At 38.2% G+C, this 22794-nt stretch overlaps 1 protein-coding gene and 1 pseudogene across 3 annotated transcripts in view; one reads left to right on the top strand and one right to left on the bottom strand.

Annotated features, from left to right (window-relative positions):
* The first annotated feature begins 382 nt into the window (after positions 1 to 382).
* Positions 383 to 1006, top strand: LOC116559753 (annotated as a pseudogene). The gene has a single exon (XR_004272604.1). The product of XR_004272604.1 is annotated as an ATP synthase F(0) complex subunit C2, mitochondrial pseudogene (transcript).
* Positions 1007 to 4731: 3725 nt separating this feature from the next.
* The window catches only part of UBQLN1 (ubiquilin 1), a 46524-nt gene continuing 28461 nt past the window's right edge, over positions 4732 to 22794 (bottom strand). Inside the window, exons 6-11 of one of the 2 annotated variants that reach the window (XM_032290832.1) lie at positions 22435 to 22669; positions 13864 to 14006; positions 11044 to 11127; positions 9729 to 9844; positions 8573 to 8741; positions 4732 to 6717 (exon numbers count right to left, since the gene is read on the bottom strand). In XM_032290832.1, coding sequence (XP_032146723.1) covers positions 6565 to 6717; positions 8573 to 8741; positions 9729 to 9844; positions 11044 to 11127; positions 13864 to 14006; positions 22435 to 22669 — 900 coding nt within the window. In that variant the 3' untranslated portion in view covers positions 4732 to 6564. The remainder of the gene's footprint in view (positions 6718 to 8572; positions 8742 to 9728; positions 9845 to 11043; positions 11128 to 13863; positions 14007 to 22434; positions 22670 to 22794) is intronic. The other variant, XM_032290834.1, reaches the window with a different exon arrangement.

The following is a 22794-nucleotide window of genomic DNA, read 5'->3' as shown; positions in this document are numbered from 1 at the left end:
CAGAACTTTATAACAAAAAAAAAAAAAACAGCACTTTTCATTTTGCTTAAAATACTTTTGAAACCCACCAGCCATGTTGGTAAGGAAGCACAGCAGCCCTGTGAGAAGGCCCATGTGGAGAGGAACTGAGACCCTGAGTGCACTCCCAGATAAAAGCATGCATTAATTTAACACCCATGTGCGTAACAAGCCCTCTTGAAAGTAAATTCTCCAGACCTAGTCAAGTTGGTCCAGCTGTATTCACCAAACCCTGCTAAAATTGTTCACTCATGAACAAAATGAATGATTTTGCTCTAAGCTACCAAGCTATGGTGAAGTTTGTCATAAAGCAGTAAAGAACCACAACACAGCCCTCCTCTGTCGTCTCTGCACTGGGAGCAGCTTTCCTGCCAGAGCCCCTCACCCCCCTGAAAATGTTTGCCTGCTCCAAGTTTGTCTCCACTTCCTCCTTGGTCAAGAGCACCTCACAGCTGCTGAGCCGTCCACTATCTGCAGTTTTGCTGAAACGACTGGAGACACTGACAGATGAGAGCCCCAGCAGCTTGGCAGTCTCACGTCCCCTTACCTCATTTGTCTCTAGCTGCAGCTTCCAAACCAGCGCCATTTCAAGGGACATCGACACAGCCGCCAAGTTCATTGGGGCTGGGGCTGCCACAGTTGGGGTGGCCAGCTCTGGGGCTGGGATTGGGACTGTGTTTGGGAGCCTCATCATTGGTTAAGCCAGGAACCCTTCTCTGATGCAACAGCTCTTCTCCTACGCCATTCTGGGCTTTGCCCTCTCGGAGGCCATGGGGCTCTTTTGCCTGATGGTGGCCTTTCTCATCCTCTTCGCCATGTGAAGAAGCCGTCTCCATATCCCATAGTTCTTTCTCCCACGTATGGTCAGCCCTGTGTGTTCCTTTTCCTATACCTCCCCAGGTATCCTGGGGAACGTGGTTGGCTCAGGGTTTGACAGAGAAAAGACAAATAAATACTGTATTAATAAGAAAAAAAAAAAAAAAAAAAAGAACCACAACACCATGGAAATTCCATCCCCTCTCTGTTAAATAATAGAAAATGTGTCTGAAATACCCTTTTTAAAAAATCTGGCTTGAATACCCAAGTGACTACTATATATCCCATTAAAAAATTAGGCTCCTACACTCAGCATGACCTTTGAGGGAAACTACTGAGTTCCTACCTATTTCTAGCCTTGTTCTAAGTACAAAGTGGTAAGCAAGACAGTCGATTAGGAAGTCAGAAATACTTATATTATCAGGCATAGGCTGGAATACCAAACTGAGGTGTGCTTTACCACTGAGCTTAGAGGAAACCTCAATTTTGTTCTATGAGATCTTTTCCAAGCAAAAATGCTGGGAGGGGTGCTTTTCCTGTACTTCAGAAAGGGCTGACCATGAAGTGGGATTCAGATGTGCTGGACAGGTGCCACATCTACTAGCAAGAAAAGGCAGACCCAGCTGAGGCAAGTGATGGCTGGAAAGACAAACCCTCTCCCTCACACCTCAACCCATGTAACAAAGGTGCTGACTTTATTTTTTTAAACCTCTTCTGGAAATCAAAAGCTAGCAGTAACTCTTTTCTCTCTGTACATTTCTCTCTGTAAATTTTGGTAGAAAACAATTACCTGGGCAAGCCCCCTCCCCTATGCCCCACACACTAGTCATTACAATTAAAATAAAAACATGTGGTAGTTCCCATTAAAAAAAAAAAAAGGCAAACTTCTACACCACCACCACCACCACAGCACCCTCCCCACACTACTGCCCCGTTTGTCTCTCTTTACTTCCAAACTGTGCCCCCTGCCAGCCTACTCTAACCACAATTTTCCCCCTACATTCTAAACTACTAATCATAGTCACGAGGGTCCTTCCTTTACTAAATTTAAAGGGTTAACAATCCATGATGAGAGCTTGAGGCAGCAATATATTGAGCCTCACCCACTTTCAGGACCTCTCTTTTTTTTTTTTTTTTTTTTTTTTTTTAAATTTAAAGATGGGGTTTCACCACATCGGTCAGGCTGGTCTCCTGACCTCAGGTGATCCGCCCACCTCAGCCTCCCAAAGTGCTGGGATTACAGGCGTGAGCCACCGCACCCGGCCAGGACCTCTCTTAGCTCTCACCTTATGACTTATCTATCTGTTCCTTTCCTTTGCAGCTCCTCCACTTGCCCCAACACCTTCACTTAAATGTTCCATATCAAGTAAATTCAACTTAACGTGTCAGCACCAAAATCCTGATACTCTTTTTCTCATGTTCTTTCTACCTTGTTTGCCTTGCTCTAAACTTCACACTTCTAATATATATATAGGCTCTACCTTCAAAACATACCTCAAATCCAACTTCTTACTACCTCCAATGCTACCAGCCCAGTCCAAGTCCTTAAGATCTCTCACTAGGTTATAACCTCCTAAACGCCTTCCTTCTTTCACCGTGGTTCCTCTAGTGCAGTGGTTCTCACCTAGGAACTTGTTAGAAGTGCAAATTCTTCCCCAACCCCAGAACTATTCCTCAAAGTTGGGATGGCTCATAAAACTTATGTATTACCAAGTCCTCCTTGTCAAACACCTGAACCACGCCACCCCTCTTACTTCCTACCCTGCTTTTCCCTGCTAGTTCATCTTGCCCAAGCCACACTGGATTTCTTGTGTTCTACAAACATACTGAGAAAGAAACAAGTTTTTACCTGAGAAATGCAAACCCCTTTAAATTATCAGGCTCAGAGAGGCATTCCCTTGAGCTAAATAATTACCTCTTGAAGCAACTTACTATGTGGGCTCTGGACTGTCAAGTAGCTATAAAATGTCATACAACAGACACCATAACTCATACCCTATGTTCAACAGCGTACAGCCAATGGCTAATTAATGTTATTTCTGTAACCAATGAGAATACCTGTCAAAACTTTGTATCAGCCCACTCCTTGTTCCCCTTTGCCTTTAAAATCTGCTTATACCAAACAGAGCATTCCCCAAGGCCACTTAAAGTGAGTCCCAGGCAGCTGTTCTCACTTTGGCTCAAGTAAACTGTTTTAAAATTGTATTTTGTGCCTCAGCTTCTTCCCTTTAGGTTGACATTTATTCAGAATACTATTTCAGGGCCTTTTCATTCGTTGTCCTTCTTCCTGGAAAAGTTGTTCGCCCCTCCAGATACACAAGTATCTATTCAAATGTCACTTCCTCAATGAGCTGAGGCTTTCTCTGACTACCTTATATAAAATAAGAACACCACCCTCCTGACCTAGTCTCCTTACTATGCAGAATTTTTCACTAAAGCACTGATTACCTGGCAGGCAATCTGTATGTTTTATTTGCTGTCTCCCTACATTCTACTATGTAAGCCCCATGTGGACAGAATCTTGTTTTATTTGCTGCTATACTCTGAGCAATTAGAAAAGAACCTGGCACTCAGTAAATAAATGTTCAATAATTTGACTTTCCAATAGTTGCCTATGGAAAAAGATACAAGAAACAACTGATGTTACTTAGGTTAACTGCCAAGACACTTTTAAAGCAGAAAAATAAAACAAAAAACAATTGCTACAAGGTGAATGAAAGGCGCAAAATGCAGCAATTGACAGTAAAGGCTAAGGCATGAACAGTTAACAGTTAACCAAACACTGGATCAGCAAAGTTTAGGACGCCTTCAGAACTGAGCCCGGCAAGAATGGCAGACTTTCTATGAGCCAAAGTAGATAAACACCATGTGAAACACCAGAGAAGGGTACATATATTAAGTACAGCTTTTCCCAAAGTGTGTTCATTGCATACAGCATCACCTTAAAGAATAGTCAAGTAAAAGAGATGGTCTAGTGAGACTGGAAAAAGCTGAATAAAACTTTAAATAGACTTCTTTAATGTAAGACTTCCTGTTGACTATGTTTAGTATCAATCTCTTAAGAGAAGTATAATATGCGTATTTCCCTGTATGAATCACATCTTTTTGTTATACATGTGTATGTCATTGCACACACAGCTTAGTTTCACTTTTGTCACCAGCATACTGTTATCCACTGTTATATTTTGTTGTGATATGCCTATTAACATATTAAAAGACTCTTTTCATTATATTTAAACCAACTCTAAAACTCAAGATTCTAAACACACATAGAGACCATGTATCATTTACCTGATTTTTCAATATTTGCTACACTTTGTTTAGGATACCACAAATTTTATAATTGGTAAATAAAATCCCAAAATGATATTTTCACTACTCCATTCTTTAATTTGTACTAAATACTATCATTCAATGAGAACAATTTAAGCCCACAGTATTTTAAACATTCTTTTAGTGCTGATAAGAATTTTAAGTATTTTGAACCCCTTAAGATGTAGACAGTTATCTTTAGACTTAGACCTAAAGATAAATATATTAAAAACAAAAACCATACCACTGCAGCAGCTTAAAGGTAATTTAGAGCTTATCAGCCAGTCCAACACACCCTGTAAGCCTCACCACATGTATAATAAAGAAATCATGATGCATAACTCAATGTCAAATAACTAGTCAAGTACCAAGATCAAAAGTAGAGCTCAAGTCACCTACCTTCCCAGTGTGCTCTTTTTATCACACCACAAAAGGCCATGTGTGACATTTAATTGGAAAACTTGAAAAATAAAGAATGTAAAATATGATAAAATCTGGAGTAAATCAACTCCAATAGCCTTTAAAACACATGGTTAGCAAAAGTTAAAGACATTTTTTTTCTTTCTACAAAAGAGGCAAGACAAATCAAGTGTAAAAGCTAGAGATTTATTGTTATTTTGTGATTAATAAATTGTCAAATTAGTTATGACACTATCCCACACTGAATACCACCATTCACCAGTACAAAAGTTTTAAAATCAGACTGAGGCATAAAGCAGAAAGAGCAAATACACACAAATACCCTTCTTACCAATCTCCTCTACTCATGCCTCCACCGTAACCTTTGTACATGTTTTCCTCCTGGGGAAAGTGTCAGAACAGTGCATGGACTGATGGGTAACCTGGCCTTTTAACCATTTTTTAATTGCAAGCAACTGACAGAAGTAATGGAATCGACTTGTATTTCCCTTGATTTTATTGGTCTGAATTCATTTTAGGTTACTTTAACATTTTAATTTCCTGTAACTGTACATGAGAGAATATAATCACCTAAGAGAATACTGAATCAGAGCCAGCCAAATGTATTACTGACCCTAAATTATGTTTTAATTGGTCCTAAAGGAATGTACCACCCCAATAATTTGGGAGTTAGGCAAACAGAACTTCTTTGGGGAGGGAAGAAAAAGGCTATAAAACAGCCAAATGTACTCAACATCGTTAAAACGGCTCTTTGTTTTTCACCCCTGAATGATACTTCTTTACTACACTATATGCACAGAAATCCTAACAGAATCTTGGCTGCCAGTATTATTTAAGCTGGCCCAATCCAGGATAGATTCCGCTCCCCCCCACCCCATTCCCCTTTCTCTGAGGCTCTGAAAAGCACAATATTTAACTATTTCTTAATAGAACTACCAAAACACTTCAGAAACAATTGGCTCACAACTCATTTTAAATTTGTGTATTGCCTGTGCATGAGAAAACAAATAAACCCAAAAGATAGTTCTATTTTTATATGGTGATTAAAAATAACTGAAACATCAAGACACTTTCAGTGAAAGCAACATTTCAATTACAAATTTTAATGCCTGTTAAACTACCTATGGGAGAAGCTGAAAAGTCCTAGGCAAATTTTGGGGTATACTACAGTGTTCCTTCAGTCTGCACAAAGATTAAGGTAATTTACAGTCAATCTGTGAATGAATGTTGAGACAATGTTACATTATGTTGTCTGTACAATTAAATGTCCTTAAAGAGATAACCAGAATCAACTTTTCTACTATATTTTCAACAAACCTGACTAACCGGCACTTTTGCTGGGAGATGTTTGTCAAAGATGCTGTAAGACTCTATACAATTAGGAAATAACTCAGCTTTAAGAGTATTTTCTTATCTTCACTTTTTTGGTTACAGGTGTTTTGCTCAGATAGCCTATTGCAGTATGTTTCTAGAAATGCAGTCCCAAATGTGCATACTCTATATTGTATACAAATAAAGCAAAATTATCAGTAGTATAAATCTTACAGCATTTTGTTTGCAAAAATGCATGCCAAAGTCACAATAAGCAATATTGTACCACAAATTATAGAGTGCAAATGATTTGCTTCTTTTTAATGCTTTTATTCTACATAAATTACTACCATAGGCTAAGGTTTAAAAAGCAAATAAACTGGACAGATGCAGGACGAAATATGGTCACCCAACTATAAAAGGTGATATTTTTAAAAAATTACAATAAATGCAGAAGTGATGCATGCAGTAGCCTTAAATGAAAAGCACTGATTCCCACTTTTCCAGAAAAGAAAAATACAGAAAAACCCACTCATCTTACTGTACTCCACCTTAAAATGCATCATTTTGGGTTTGTTTATAACAGCACAGAATTCCAAGAGTCAAAATGAAATAAAGCAGGTATTTTAAAGTTTTAAGAGCCGTTATCAAAAATAAATTACATTTTTTCAAGATACAGAAATGCTGCTATGATGGCTGGGAGCCCAGTAACCTTTCAATAGCTGCATTGATATCACCTCCTGTTGCTATTAGAGCTTGCAAGTTTGCTTCACGGTTCAAAAATCCCATTGCACTGAGCTGTTCCAGTTGTTGCTGAAATCTGACTTCCGGATTCTGTAGCTATTAAAGGAAAAAATAATAATAATCCAACTCTAAAGGAAACCAGTCCATGTCACACCTGACTTTTTAAATTTTTAATTGCCTTTTTAAAATAATATTCGCTAATCTACTGAGCTTTAAAAACACTGCCTGCCTCTTGAAACATATCCAACATATTTAAAAGTCCATTAACACTTTATTTTAAATAGTCTAGTTTATACCCAAATACATGTCAAATAGATCGCAACTCTACATTGGGGAGGAAAAAAGCTTAATAAACATCAACCATTATTTTAGAGTATCACGTACATGCAGAAAAGCTTTATACATACAAATAGTTCAGAATTAGATGATTTGTGTAGCTACTGACCAACTGAGTAACTACAGAAGCCAATATCCTCATGCATCAAATTCTAAAGCTTCAATGATTGTTCGAATGAATGTGAGTTTAACTTCTGCACTGGCCAATTCTTAGAAAAGTGCTTCAGTTTCAGGCCCAAAATTACACTCTTAATTCTGACAATTCAGCAGCATCAAATCTTTTCTTCAGAAATGAAGTTTAAAAAAAAAAAAAAACCCACATAAATGACCAATCAGTCCTAGGCCTATTTATTTGGAGGCTTGTAAGTTAACTTCTATAACAACTGATTCTAATAGCCCAAATCCTTTTCTTATTCATGAATATTTACTGAGTACCTACCATGAGCCAGAAACTATGGTTCTGGGTATCAGGAATACAAACATGCATGAGACAGACCCCACCCTGTTTATTATATTAAGGCTTGAAATCAGAAAGCAGGCCGGGCACAGTGGCTCATGCCTGTAATCCCAGCACTTTGGGAGGCCAGGGCAGGTGGGATTGCTTGAGCTCAGGAGTTTGAGACCAACCTAGGCCACATGGCGAAACCCCATCTCTACAAAAAATACAAAAGTGGGAGCCCAGGAGGTGGCGGTTGCAGTGTGCTGTGATTGCATCCAGCCTCAGACTCCGTCAAAAGAGAAAGGGAAAGAAAAAAAAGGAAAAAGGATAGGCAATGAAGGGAAAAGGAAAAGGGAAAAGGGAAGGGGGAAGAGGATGGGAAAAGGGGAAAGGGAAGAGGAAAGGGGAAGGAAAAGAGGAAAGGGGAAGGGGGACAAGGTAAGGGAGAAAGGGAAAAGGGAAAGGGGACAGGGGAAAGGGAAAGGGGAAAGGAAAGAAAAGAAAAAAGAAACCCAGAAAAGAAAACAGAAAGCACCTAACAGACCTTTAAACATTAAGCAATTTGGGGACAACCTAATAAAATAGGTTTGAACTGGCAATCATCTTTATATAATGGCACATTATCAGTAAAGCCAATAAATGTTTATAGATGCAAGCACATTATTAGGGATTCATATTCTTTAGCCATATTTGCGAGATATATACATGCAACACAAACCACCGCAGGAGGTGGTTTGATGGATGGGGTAAGGTAGTTAGGACTCTTTTCCAGTCAAAAGACTAGAATACAGTTTTCCTGGAGGTACCTGGCATCATCAAGTTTCCATTCCTCCCTCAGAAATTTTTTAAAGCAAAATCTATTTCAAATGATTTTCAAATAGGAACTCTACACACAAAAAAAAGCATTTTTAAAGGAAATTACTAAAAATTAAGACTTTAGGTTACAGCCTATCTTTCCTACAGCCGTAACAATGTTTCCTTTAGTGTCTCATATAGCACCAAAGCCAACAATTTTTGTAATGCCTGTTTCTTATTCAATATCCTTAAGACTGCATTGTTCATTAATCTAAATACCTAAAAACTACTGCTTTCCTTTTTTCCCTTTTCCTTCTTTTTGGAAATTTCTAAATTTCCAACATTAAGGATTACAAAACTTGAAGGGAAAAGAGCTGATACCTGAGGATTTACTCCAGCAAGAGCCTGTAGCATCTGTTGAATAAACTGCTGATGTCCAGGTTCAGTGGTTCCTGCTGTGGGGCTTGTGTTTTCACTAGGTGCAGCGTTAGAGCCATTGGTTCCTGAAGAGCCTCCAGTGCCTCCTAATGCCCCCAAGCCAGGAGTAAACCTAGAGAAAGAACAAATAGGAAATAACCTAAGGTCTTGCAAAACCAAAGACCAGTCAGTAAATCAGTTACATTTTAATATAATATAAGCTAAGTTATCTTTTTAAAATAAGCCTTTTTGGCCTGCTGCAGTGGCTCATTTTGGGAGACCAACGATCCCAGCAGCCCAGCAATGTGAGATCAGCTTAGGTAACATAGTGAGGCCTCATCTCTTCAAAAAATAAAAACCAAATTAGCTGGGTGTGGTGGTGCACACCTGTAGTATCAGTTATTTGGCAGGATGAGGTAAGAGGTAGGCTTGGACCCAGGAGGGGGAGGCTGAAGTGAGCTAAGACTGTGCCACTGCACTCCAGTCTGGGCAACAGAGTAAGACTCTGTCTTATGAATTTAAAATATAATAATTATTTTAAAAATAATCGTTTTTAACTTTAAAAACCCTGACTTAAAAACAATCATAGCCAGGCACTGTGTCCCAGCTACTGGGGAGGCTAAGGTGAGAGGATCGCCTGAGCCTAGTTCAAGTTCAGCCAGGGTAAAAGAGCAAAAGCCCATCTCTTAAAAAAAAAAAAAAAAAAAAAAGCCAGATGCTGTGGCTCATGCCTGTAATCCCACTTTGGGAGGCCGTGGCTCCTGGAGCCCAGGAGTTTGAGACCAGCCTGGGCAACATGATAAAACCCTGTCTCTAAAAACAACAACAACTGTGTGTGTGTGTGCGCGCGCGTGTGTGTGTGCATGTGTTAGCTGGGTGTGATGATGTGCACCTGTAGGGAAGCTGGGTGAGAGAATCCCTAGAGCCTGGGAAGTTCAGGCTGCAGTGAGCCACAATTGCACCACCACACTCACAGCCTAGGCGACTGGGCTAGACCCTGTCTCAAAAAACAACAACCACAACAACAAAAACCACAAGGCAGACAGCATAATACTAAATCTGAAATTCTCAGAGAAAGTAACCATTATGCACTTTCATTATCTTCCCCAAATAAGCCTACCCTGGAATGAGGCCCGGGGCTTCCGTTGCTAACGTCTGTAAACCCTGCTGAATCTGTAACAAGGCCTGCATTGCTCTAGGGTTTGACATTGCTGATAGCGTATCAGGATTCTGCATCTAAGAAAGAAAGAAACCTAGTGGTTACAAAGGAATTAAAATCAGTGAAAGTAAGTTTTAAAATCTTTGTTATGCTTCCGGAGAAAATCTAAAACCTTACTCCTGGACACTGGTATTTCATAATTTCTTTCCCAAAATAAACACAAGTGTCTCCTCTTTGACAGCAAACCTAGTATGTGAATCATTACTTGACCTCCTCCTAAGTCCATTATGAAAGCCATTTTCATAATGGAAGACAATCAGGAGCTACTCTGGAAGCCACAACTATTCCCCTTCTCCAACAGAAGATAAAGTGTTATTTCTAAAAGACAACCTCCAAATGCACAATTCTTACAACATGGTAATATGGTGAAAGCCACATACTCCACCTAACCAAGTGTTACCTGTTGCTGATGTAACAATTTTACCAGTAAGGTACACTCTAAAACAATAGTTCCAAATTTGACATTAATACATGTATCCTGAATTTAGCTTTACTACTTCCAATTATACACCACCTGGCTAACCAAAGATAGGCTTACATCATTACAATAGATCAAGGACACCAACTAACCTTGGAAAATAGTTTACAGGCCTGAGAGTCACTGCATAATATATAAAGCCCCAGAACTACCAGTTTCAAAACACCAAGACTGACTTCTCTTTTATCGTTTTAAATAATAAAATACCATGGCCAATCTCAAGTACTTGTTTATAATATAACCTTCCTTATATGACAACACTGACCATTTTAATCTTACTAATCCTGAGTTTAAGGAAATGAGATCTACCCCTGGGGGAAAAAAAGCATTCTATTAATTTGGAAGAAAACAATCTGTAAAATAGAATAGGGTAGCTCTTTCCTGCTACTCAGAATTAGTTAAACCATAAAGCATAACATGACACAAGGAAGCACTTCAAAGTTAGTACAGTGAAAGGAAATGGTTTATGGTATTAACAAAGCATTCAAAATCCTAGGTCCTCAAAAGCAAAAACAAAATGGTTCTTTCCTCAGAATTTATGTTTGAGAAACATAAGCAAAAGGTCAGCAGTGAAATGGGACTCTGTTAAGATCAAGCTGAATTCTCTACGAATTGACAGCATTATCAGTCTCTATTCTACGTTTTGCTATCAGCCAGAGAAGAGCAAGGAAAATGTTCATCATCAAATTTTTTCAAGCAAATCATTACCCAAGATAGCTAACATCTTGTCTTACTCACTTGTTGGAGGAAAGTTGGGAGCTGTTGTCTCATTTGTTCTTGAAGCTGAGGATTTCCAGCAAATAGGGGATTATTCAGCATCATCTATGGGGCAAGTGTTCAAACAATTTTTACTGGAAATATCTGAAACAAGTAATGTACCTTGTTTTATTCTATCTTCCTCCAAGTGCCTAAACTGGCACTTAAAAGGGAGGAAGGTAGAACATAAATAAAAAAGGAAAAGGGAAGATACTGTCCACAAGAGGGATCTCCAGAACAACAAAAACAAAAACGAGGCATCTTCTCTCTCAATGAGAATGGTGGTTATGGTAATGACATGCAATATCCTAAAAAATAAAAGCAATCATTTTCTTAGGCTTTTCCTTGAACAAAGGTGAATACTTGCCATTGAAAGAAAATGGGAGTAACTGACATTCATGAAGACATATTTTCTACTACACTGACAGAATAAACATAAACATCAATACATGAAACTATATAACATGGCTTGCTTAGAAACCTCAACACGCAAGTGGCAGGCACGAGAAAATCCAGATCTGAAAAGGACCACTACATCTACCTGCCTACTACAAAACAGCTAATATTAGGTCCAAAAAAATAACACCGCAAAACAGCAACCAACTTGCCAGAGAAATGGAGCTGCTAGGTGAAAATCAGCCAGGCCTAGCACCAACAGTCCTCTGGGGAAAGTATTAAAATAATTTAAGACCTAAAAGATGTAAATCCATTTGAGAACACCAAGATTAGCATCTGGATTTCACCTCACTACCGCCAGAGATGAGAAAAGTGGCATCTCCTAACCTTCAAATAAATGTTAAGAATTTAAAAATCAGGATCAGTATTAGTATGATGTCATATACCTGAAAATAAGATTAAAATACACAATCAGCATAACCAGAAACAAATAAATTCTCATAGCTTCAAAAGACACATTTTGTATCATTTTCCCCAGAGTAAAAAATCAACTAGAAAGGATTTACTGATAACCTATTTACCTATCCAAAGTCTGGGGGAGGAAATGATCCTCACCCTCAAGTCGTTAACTGTATTTAAGAGCAGCGTAAATGCTGGTAGAGAAAAATTTGCCCCAATTCTTGCAAAGTGGATCTTTTAGTTAATTTTAATATAATGACCAAAGCAGAAGTCAGACAGCCTTGCAGGAACATACATATTTATTTCAAAATGACCAATAAGTTCACAGTAAGTAATACCTGCTTAAGGTCAACAAACCTGCTTCTTTAGTGGTTCCAGTCAAATACTTCTTTATTACAACATATTAACAAGGTTATCAGACATATCTTTTGGGATTTACTTCATTCAATCTTAAAAAAGGATGTCATCTTAAATGTATTCATTCGCAGATGATCATCTCATTTCATTAGGATATTTCTTATAACTTACCTGAGTGTTTATACCACAAGTTTACACTCCAGACTCTTTGTAAATATTTAAAAATCAAAATAGAAAAACCACACATTTTAATCTGTTGATAACAAGAACATTGTAATAGTTTCTAAATTATGTGTAATAAGACATGCCAATCTAGTATTAGCAGCATTTTGCTTTAGAGTAAAAAACATTATGTGAGTGCTCAAGTCACTTTACTAGTGTAATATTATTAAAAATTGCTAGGCATGTGCTTGTTAAAGTCAAATTTTAAAAGTAAGATGCACATTCAGTATTAGCCAAATACACACTTAAAATGGCTATTACAGTAAACTAAGCCATTAACAACTCAGTCTGATAAGTTTCATATGAATAAATCAATTTTCCATAAAATGTACCTCCAATATACAAAATCAAAGATGCAAAAATTCTTCTTAAAATGTATTATTTCCAATTCCACAAATTTGGTGAGTGCCTAAGTTATTACTGAGAATTATACATCAAAGATACTTGAATCAATATACTTCTAGAATTTAGAAAATAAAAACCATTCATTTGACTTAAAACTTTACAAATTTAAGGAATGGGATTAACTACAAAGTGTTTCAAATTCCTGACACACTACAGAAGCTGTTTCTAATAAACAGCAAATATAAACTACATATGATTAAGGTTTATTCCATTCTCCGCGGTTTTTTAAGCCCTATGGTATGGGAACCTAGACAGTACCTAGGGAACTTGAGGGGGAAGGGCTTATCAGATGCAATTATATCAAAATCTCTAAGGATGGGAACCAAGCATCAGCACTGTCTGTAAAGCTTTCCAAGTGTTCCTGAATGTTCAGCGAGCTTTGAGATCCCCTAATTTTCTTAGTTGTAGTCTCTTCAGAAACAAATTAGAAAAAGGAATACATTAATAAGGGATAGGTATACTATCTTCAGCAGGGGAATCAATAGTTGAAAGAACGAGAACATTGTTCTGACAAATTCTCATCTTTACTAAATGACTTCATGCTATTTTACAACTGTCATTTTGAGCATGACTATTATAATCTTAGTGATCTACTAAATAAAACTATTTCAAATGTATTAACACTGCTCTTACTTGCTTTCAAGATTAACATTTCATTAAGTAGTGTATCTTCAAAAGAGAGGGCATTACAGAACTTTGTACTTGTCTCCTAACTCAGCATATGTAGAAACAAAGTAAACCTACACTTCTTTCTAGTCAATGAATGGCAGAGATAAAGTTGTTTTAATTATATATGAAGTATTTAATTACTGCAAAGAAACACATGGTCTAAAAAATTGGAGACACAGTCTACTTACTTTTCTAGTACATTAAGATATCATATACAACACAAATGTGCCAAAATCACAATTACTAGATTAGGTTCACATTGCACAGTCCTTTTCGATGCAAATACAAACTCACCTGTGCAGCAAGGTCAGGATTCTGACTTAGTGACTGCATCATGCTTCTCATGTAGGGGGCAGACAACATGTTTTGCATAAGTTGTGGGTTTTCAGTTATTTGTTGCAGCAAGCTCTGCATTCCTGGAGTGTTGAACATACTAGCTGAAAGTTTGTTTAAAAAAAAAAAAAAAAAAAAAAGACATATTAAAGAAAAATACTTAAACAAAAGTTAAAGCTTTAAAATACAATATGCACTGTATTTAATTTTACCAAGTACAAATGATTATATATATTACGTATCAACTGAACTATGAAAGAACTTTAAAAGACCTCTAAAAGGACATGCCCAACATATACCAGTAAAAGAAGATTTACGAGTTTAAACATTCTGGTTGCATTTACAGTAAAATCTTGTCTCATGAAGGGCTAGCTTCTGAAGTCAATTTTAGGCAAAAATTAGATATGGTCAAAATTACTGCTGAAAAATTCCATAAAGTAAAAAAGACTGAGCCAACTTTTTCTCCAGGACTGCAAAAGATTAATTAGAATCATATTTCGCACTCAATATTGCTCAGCCTTATAAAAGATGGAAGCCTTCACGCCCAAGGGAACAAAATATGTAACGCCTCCACCCATTTTCACTGAGTACGGGCACTCACTAAGTAAAATGGTAGGCACATTTAACATTTGAAACCATAGAGCACAGCGACTCAAAGCAGTATGAGGAGCCTGATTACCTGGGTTCAAATCTAACCTAACCATGTGATCTTGGGCCAGTTATTTAGCATCTTCATATTTCAGGTTCCCCATCTGTAAAATGAAGAAAGCAGTATCTACTTCATAGGGTGACTATAAGAAACTGATGTATAAAGCACTTGTTATGATTATTGTTTTTCCTTTTTATGTCAAGGGCTACAGCTGAATTTATGTGAATTCCATATATGATGACAACTGTATATTTAGGCAAATTTTCTTTAAAACTAAGTTAATTTGCTTGACTTACACCTAGATTTTCAACTGCCAACTAGATACACTCAAACTGAAATATATTCTCAAACTTACTATGCCAAGTCAACTCACTAGGTTTTTCATCTCCCTTCTGCTCTTCCATCCAGTGTAGTTGTATCAGGCTTAAGACATCTGACTGTTGGCCGGGAGCAGTGGCTCACACCTGTAATCCCAGCACATTGGAAGGCCAAGGAGGTGGATCACCTGAGGTCAGGAGTTCAAGACCAGCCTGACCAATATGGCGAAACTTCATCTCTACTAAAACTACAAAAAATTAGCCAAGTGTGGTGGTGGGCGCCTATAATCCCAGCTACTCGGGAGGCTGAGGCAGGAAAATCGCTTGAACCCAGGAGGCGGAAGGTTGCAGTGACGCGGAGGTTGCAGTGAGCTGAGATTGCACCATCGTGCTCCATCCTGGGCAACAAGAGCAAACTCCGTCACAAAAAAAAAAAAAAGATTCTTCTCACTTTTCTACTTTATTATAATACTACTATTTTTAATAGTTCTTGTTTTTCCTATTTTCTCACGTTGTAAAAGCTTAATTTAGTGTTTTTCACATCCTAGAGCCCAACCTTGGAGATACCATGGGTTTGGTTCCAGAGCAGTGTGCAAGTCACACACATTTTTTGGTTTCCCAGAGCATACAAAAGTTGTTTACATGATACTATGGTCTATTAAGTATGCCACAGCCTTCCAAAACACTCTGCACATAAACTTAAAAATACTTTATTGCCCAAAGTTGCTAACAGTGAGGCAGCTGGTGGTTGCTAAAGGCTGGAGTGGCTATGGCAATTTCTTAAAATAAGACAACAATGAACTTTGCCACATCAGGAAAACTTTGTTCCACTCAATGCTGTTTGATTGCATTTACCACAGTAGAACTTCCAAAACTGAAGTCAACCCTCTCAAACCCTGCCACTGCTTTATCAACTAAGATTATATAACATTCTAAATTCTTTGCTGTTATTTCAACAATGTTCACAGCATCTTCACTTAGAATAGACTCTATCTCAAGAAACCACTCTTTGCTCATCTACAAGAAGCAACTCCTCATCTATTCAAGTTTTTTCCTGACATTGTAGCAATGCAGTGTTCAGGCTCCACCTCTTTATTTATTTTTTTTTTAACTGAGATGGAGTCTCATTTTTGTCACCCAGGCTGGAGTGAGGACAGTGGCATGAACATAGCTCACTGCTGCCTCCAATTCCTAGGCTCAAGGGATCTTCCTGTCTGTGCCACCCAAAAGTACTGGGATTACAGATATGAGCCAACATGCCTAGCAGGCTCCACTTTACATTCTCTCTTGCTATTTCCACCACTTCTACAGTTTCTTCCTCCATAGAAGTCTTGAACCACTCAAAGGCATCCATGAAGGATAAAATAAACTTCCAAACTCCTGTTCATGTTGACATTTTCACATCCTCTCCATGAATTAGGAATGTTCTTAATGACATTGAGAATGGTGAATCTTTTCTAGAAGGTTTTCAATATACTTTGCCCAAATCCATTAGAGGACTCACTATCTAAGGCAGCTATAGCCTTATGAAATGTATTTCTTAAAGAACACTTGAAAGTTGAAATTGCTCTTTGATGCATGGGCTGCATGCGGAATGAATGTTGTGTTAGCAGGCACAAACATTAATCTCCTTGTACATCTCCATCAAAGCTCTTGGGTGACTACATGCACTGTCAATGAGCAGTAGTATTTTGAAAAAAATCTTTTCCTAAGCAGCATGTCTCACCAGTGGACTTAAAACATTCAGTAAAACATGCTGTAAATAGATGTGCTGTCATCCTGGTTTATTTTTCCCCCGTATGTTTAGAGCACAGACAGAATAGATCTAGCATAATTTTTAAGGCCCTAGGATTGTTGGAATAATAATGAGGACTGGCTTCAACTTAGTCACCAGATGCATTAGCCCCTAACAGAGTCAGCCTTTCCTTTGAAGCACTGAAGCTAACAACTCACTTCTTTCTAGAAATAAAAATTCTAGGTGATATCTTCCTCCAATAAAAGGCTGTTTTTCACCTACATTAAAAATTGGTTGTTTAGTGTAGCCACCTTCTTCAACGATCTTCCTCGATGATCTAGATAACTTGCTGCCTCACCTTGGACTTTTATGTTATAAAGACAGCTTCCTTCCCTAAACCTAAGCTGGTCAACCTCAGCTAGTTTTCAACTTTACTGCTGCAGATTCCTTACCTCAGAGCATTCATAGAATTAAAGGGAGTTAGGGTACTGCTCTGGATTAGGCTTTGGCTTATGGGAACGGTGCGGCTGGTTTGATCGTCTATCCAGATCACTACAACTTTCCCCGTATCAACAATAAGATTGTTTCACTTTCTCATGATTCATGCCTTCACTGGAGTAGCATTTATAATTTTCTTCAAGAACTTTTCCTTTGCATTCACAAATTGGCTGTTCGGTCCAAGAGGCCTAGCTTTTGGCCTATCGTAGTTTCTGATATGCCTCCCTCACTAAACTTAACCATTTCTAGCTTTTGATTTAAAGTGAGAGATTCTTTTACTTGAATACTTAAAGGCCACTATAGAGTTATTAACTGACCCAATTTCAATGTTATATCTCAGAGAAGAGGGAGACCCAAGGAAAGTAAGAGAGACAAGTGGACTAGCCAGTCAGTTGAACAGTCAGAACACACACATTTAATGATTAAGTTCAACAGGTACAAGGTGGTTCCTATACACAATTACTAAAGTAACGGCAAAGATCACTGATCACAGAATCACCGTAACAGAATAATAATGAAAAAGACTGAACTATTGCGAGAATAATCAAAATGTGACAGAGACAGGAAGTGGGCACATGCTATTGGAAAAATGATACCAACAGACTTGCTCAATGCAGGGTCACCACAAACCTTCAAGCTGTAAAAATCACACTATCTGTAAAGCACAACAAAATGAGGTATGTCTGTATTCTAAGACAGGTTGGCAAACTACAGCCTGCAGGACAAATCTGGCCCACAACATGTTTCTGCTCAGCCAATGAGTTAAAAATTGCTTTTAAGTTTCAAGGCCAGGCGTGGTGGTTCAAACCTGTAATCCCAGCACTTTGGGAGGCTGAGGCAGGCAGATCATTTGAGGTCAGGAGTTCAAGACCAGCCTGGCCAACATGGTGAAACCCCACCTCTACTAAAAATACAAACATTAGCTGGGCTTGGTGGTGTACACCTGTAATCCCAGTTACTGGGCAGGCTGAGAAGGGAGAATCATTTGAACCCAGGAGACAGAGGTTACAGTGAGTCAAGATCACACCACTGCACTCCAGCCTGGGCAACAGACTCTGTCTCAAACAAAGCAAAACAATTTTTGGTTGGTGCAGTGGCTCACACCTGCAATCCCAGCACTTTGGGAGGCCGAGGCAGGCAGATCACCCAAGGTTGGGAGTTCAAGACCAGCCTGGACAACAATATGGTGAAACACTGTCTCTACTAAGAAAAAATACAAAACAAATTATCCAGGTGTGGTGGTGGGTGCCTGTAACCCCAGCTACTTGGGAGACTGAGGCACGAAAATTGCTGGAACCTGGGAGGTGGAGGCTGCAGTGAGCCAAGCTCGCATAACTGCACTACAGCCTGGGTGACAGATTGAGACTAGGTCTTTAAAAAAAAATGCTCTTATATTTTTATTTTTAAATGGTTAAGGGGAAAAAAATCAAAGATAAATATTTTTTGAACTGTGAAAACTATCTGAAATTCAGATTTCAGTGTCCATTAATACCATTTTATTGGAACAGTCATTCTCACTTATTATCTATGGGTGTTCTGTACTTTTACAAAAGCAGTGAGTATTTGCAACAGAGACTATCTATGGTATAGCCACTCCTGCATCCTGTTATTTGTTCTGAGACAGGGTCTCACTCCGTCTCCCAGGCTGGAATGCAGTGGCGCCATCACAGCTCACTGCATCCTCAACCTCCCTAAGCGCAGGTAATCCTCCCATCTCAGCTTCCCAAGTAGCTGTACTACAGCTGCATACCATGCCTGGCTACTTTTTGTCTTATTTGTAGAGACGAGGTTTTACCATGTTGCTGAGGCTGGTCCCAAACTCCTGGACTCAAGCAATCACCCACCTTAGCCTCCCAAAGTGCTGGGATAACAAGTGTGAGCCACCATGCCACACCTGGCCTCCTTCATACTGTTGTTCAGTATACTACTACAAAACACAGTGAATCAGTTATACTCATGCAACACAAAATCACTGCAGCATTAAAAAAAATAACCAGTTAATACCAATCATGCCAAAACAAGCAAAAAGGAAGAAGGGGAGTTACAAATGTCAGGTTTTTATGCACAGTGGAATATATTTTATTAAATGAGATGGCAAAATTTGTGTTTCCTATGCAATGACACTAAAAGAATACAACATATAAGCATTGCCAGACCAACCACTCATCACAATACTCCTCACAGAAAAACAATGGTCAGAAAAAATACCCAATTTAAAATTAAGTATCTCATCATAGCCACTTTTTCACAAAAAATAAAAATGAAAATAAGACTGCAGCCAAAGTTAAGTTTCCAAGTGGCTTGTTAGCCAGAGAAAGCCAAGTACTAGTAGTGACTAATTTAATAGTTAATTATATCTTGACTGCAGTAACCAAATGTGTCCAGAGAAAATAAACTTGCTGAAGTCTACTAAGCTCTCAGGAAGAATCGTTTTCCTCAGAGTAAGGATATCAATATTCAATTTAAAAACAACGCAAATGATTTTGAGTGCTGTTTTATACTTCTTGATAAGCCAAAAGATGTTACTGATACTACTCAGTTGTGTGAGGAGTCAATGCTAAGTCTGAAGTGACTGAAAAATTAGCCTCTATAAATAATAGTCTGAATGGAACAACCAGGGCGAGACTATTTTCAAAGAAGTTGAGAAGTAAGAATCTGGTACAACTTGAAGTAGAATCTGCTAAGATGTGTTACATCTCATGGCAGCAAAAATGTGCAGAATTAAAAGGATTTAGTTGGATACATTTTCAAAGCATATAAAAATGAAAGGTATTTAAAGACTATAGTTATTCACTGTCTTATTCATCAGTAGGTACTCTGGAAAATATTTTTATCTATCATGTTACTGAACCAGGAGTATTAATGAGAAGCATTGTTCACTCCTGTGAACTTAACTATAGTCAACTTCATGAATTTTCATTAACAATAGCTCAATATTCTGACATGTCTAACCACACAGAAGGTTGATGGTGGCTTAGCAGAGGTAGCATTGCATTATTTTATTAGCTCATGCCAAAGATTTAAATGTTGGTGCGTGATCACCAAATTTTTATGTGATCATACTATAATAAAGTCACTTTGACAACTGAAATTATTTGACTCACAAGCAATGTCAAGCTGCTTTACATACTTCCTGTACTGTCAAAAAAAAGAATCATAAGAAACAAGACCTCCATTCCCACAAATTTGCAGGTTTACTTTTGAGCTCATACTACTAGCAACATGTTTTCAGACCTCAATGCAAGTGCAAAGGCAATTCATATTTCAAAACTCACTTAACTGTGCAACTGAGGAGCTACTAAACCTCCACTCTGATTAATCTGAATGTAACGGCATGCTAAAAACTCTATAAATGCCTTCCAAACTGATGAAAATGTTATTAAAATAAAATCAAATGCTTTTGGAATGAGTACGAATTTTGAATAAAGTCAGTCAAGTCTCATTACCTACCAGTATTAACAGATGAACTTTGCAATTTTTGTAAACAGAACACTGAACCCCAATTAAGCAAAACGTTATCCCCCCTCACCAAAGTCACATTCCTCTTATCAGTAGATATGAGGAAAATACTGTATTACCAAATTTTTTATTTTGTCAATTAAAAAATGTGTGAAAATTTGTCTTTTGATGTAATTTTCTCCATTTTGCCTCTTGGCCAGCAACGTCTAAAGTATTATCTGACCCTTCACATAAAAAATCTGTCAATTCCTGCTCTAACGCTTCATTACATTCTAGAGTAAGTGCTTACAGGACCAAAGAAGAGTCAAGAATTTCATCTTCACATATATATGTGTGCATATATGTATCAAATGTCACAGCTGAGTAAGAATCAATACTGTACAAATACGCTGGCAATATGATAGGCCAGCAGAGTAAGTTCATTCTTGCTATTTCTTGTTTCCCCTTGATGGAAATATTAACATGAAATGTTACAGTATCAAACCATTAAATTAAACATCTGAGTAAAAGGTTGCAAAACTGATTTTTGGTTTTTTAGACATAAGTTATTACTGTAGGCAACCATGGTAAGGGGAAAGAAAACAATAGCTTAACTAGTTAAGAAATATGATTAAATCTTTGCCTGCTCTATATCCTCTAAAGTAAGAACGATGCAACCCTCTCAAAAGATTGTTAGTAAGTATCAAGGATTAAGTAGAATACAGAATATTTTTATTGATTTAAAAATGGTATTCCTTCAGTTTTTACAAAACCTATATTATATGCATAAACCTCAAAATATCCATTGTATTCTAAAAAGAATATGTAACTGTGATCATTAATTACTCTTCTCATTCTGATTCTTCTTTCAGCACTGACTTTTTAAAAATTCTTCATCCAGCACCTCATCTTTCCACTTCCTCTGCCGAAGTACAGGAATCTTTTAAAACATATCCAGTCTATCTCATCTTAGGGAAGTAAGTGCTCCCACGCCTCCATTTCCTCCTACTTATATGCCAAGTATTAGGACTAAAACTGTCACTGTGGCTAATGATCTTGGACTTAATTCACAAAACACTGACGTGTGGTATCTGAATAGCTGAAAGGAAGACATCTATTTACTGAGTCCAATCTACAGAAGAGTGGACAAAAGTAAATTTCTAACCTGTTCACACATGAGAATCTGCTTTACACAAACACAGAGCTTAACCTCACTATGAAAGATTCGGCTCCACAAAGTCTGAGGGTAAGATCTGGGACTTGATTTTTAATATACCTGGCAGGTGCTCTGATGCAGCCAGTTTAGCCTTGACCTCAAGACTGGTGTTTGACAATCTACTGATCTAAAATAAAAAACCAGGCTAAAGCCAGCAAACATGTATTCTAAAAACAACTTCACGGGTAACTAGGTGTTCTCCTTACATTTAAAGCTTCCTTTAAAAACCAAAATGTGACCAGGCGTAGTGGCTCACGCCTGTAATCCCAGCAGTTTCGGAGGCTGAGGCAGGTGGATCACCTGAGGTCAAGAGTTCAAGACCAGCCTGACCAACAAGGAGAAACCCCATCTCTACTTAAAATACAAAATTAGCCAGGCATGGTGGCACATGCCTGTAATCCCAGCTACTTGGAAGGCTGAGGCAGGAGAATTGCTTGAACCTGGGAGGTGGAGGTTGCAGTAAGCCCAGATTATGCCACTGCACTCCAGCCTGGGCAACAAGAGCAGAATTCTGTCTCAAAACAACAACAACAAAATGCAACGTGAAAAGACAGTATAAAAGGTACTCACCATACTCACCATACATACACAAAAAAGCACAAAGAAAAGAGTATAATCAATGTTTTAATTATGTAAGTGAGGACAACAAAGAAAAAAGTCTGAGTTGTTGTAAGCATACCTCCTACTCCAGGTACCAAATTTGGCACAGTAGTACTCTGCCCGGCAGTGCCACTGGCAGCACTACCAGTAGTGCCACCCACAGTGCTGACGGTGCCACTGGAAGCTGATGAACTCTGGGAAGTCTGTGGAGCCCATGGATTGGGTAGTGGATCTCTGTTTTCTGTACGGGAAGGTTGACTACCTTCACCTGAAGATGTATTGCTCACCAAGGAAGCAAATGGATTACCACCAAACTATAATAGAAGACACAGAAATCACAAAGAATGAGCTTTTAAGTCATATATGAAACTTTTTAGAAACTGAAAACCACATTCCTCATATAAAAGCTACCCTGAATCACACACATATTTGTGTTAAA

The sequence above is a fragment of the Sapajus apella genome, unplaced genomic scaffold, assembly GCF_009761245.1.
Source record: "Sapajus apella isolate SASKATOON/1434 unplaced genomic scaffold, GSC_monkey_1.0 scaffold24, whole genome shotgun sequence".
NCBI lineage: Eukaryota > Metazoa > Chordata > Mammalia > Primates > Cebidae > Sapajus > Sapajus apella.
This window is presented reverse-complemented; position numbering and strand designations above follow the sequence as displayed.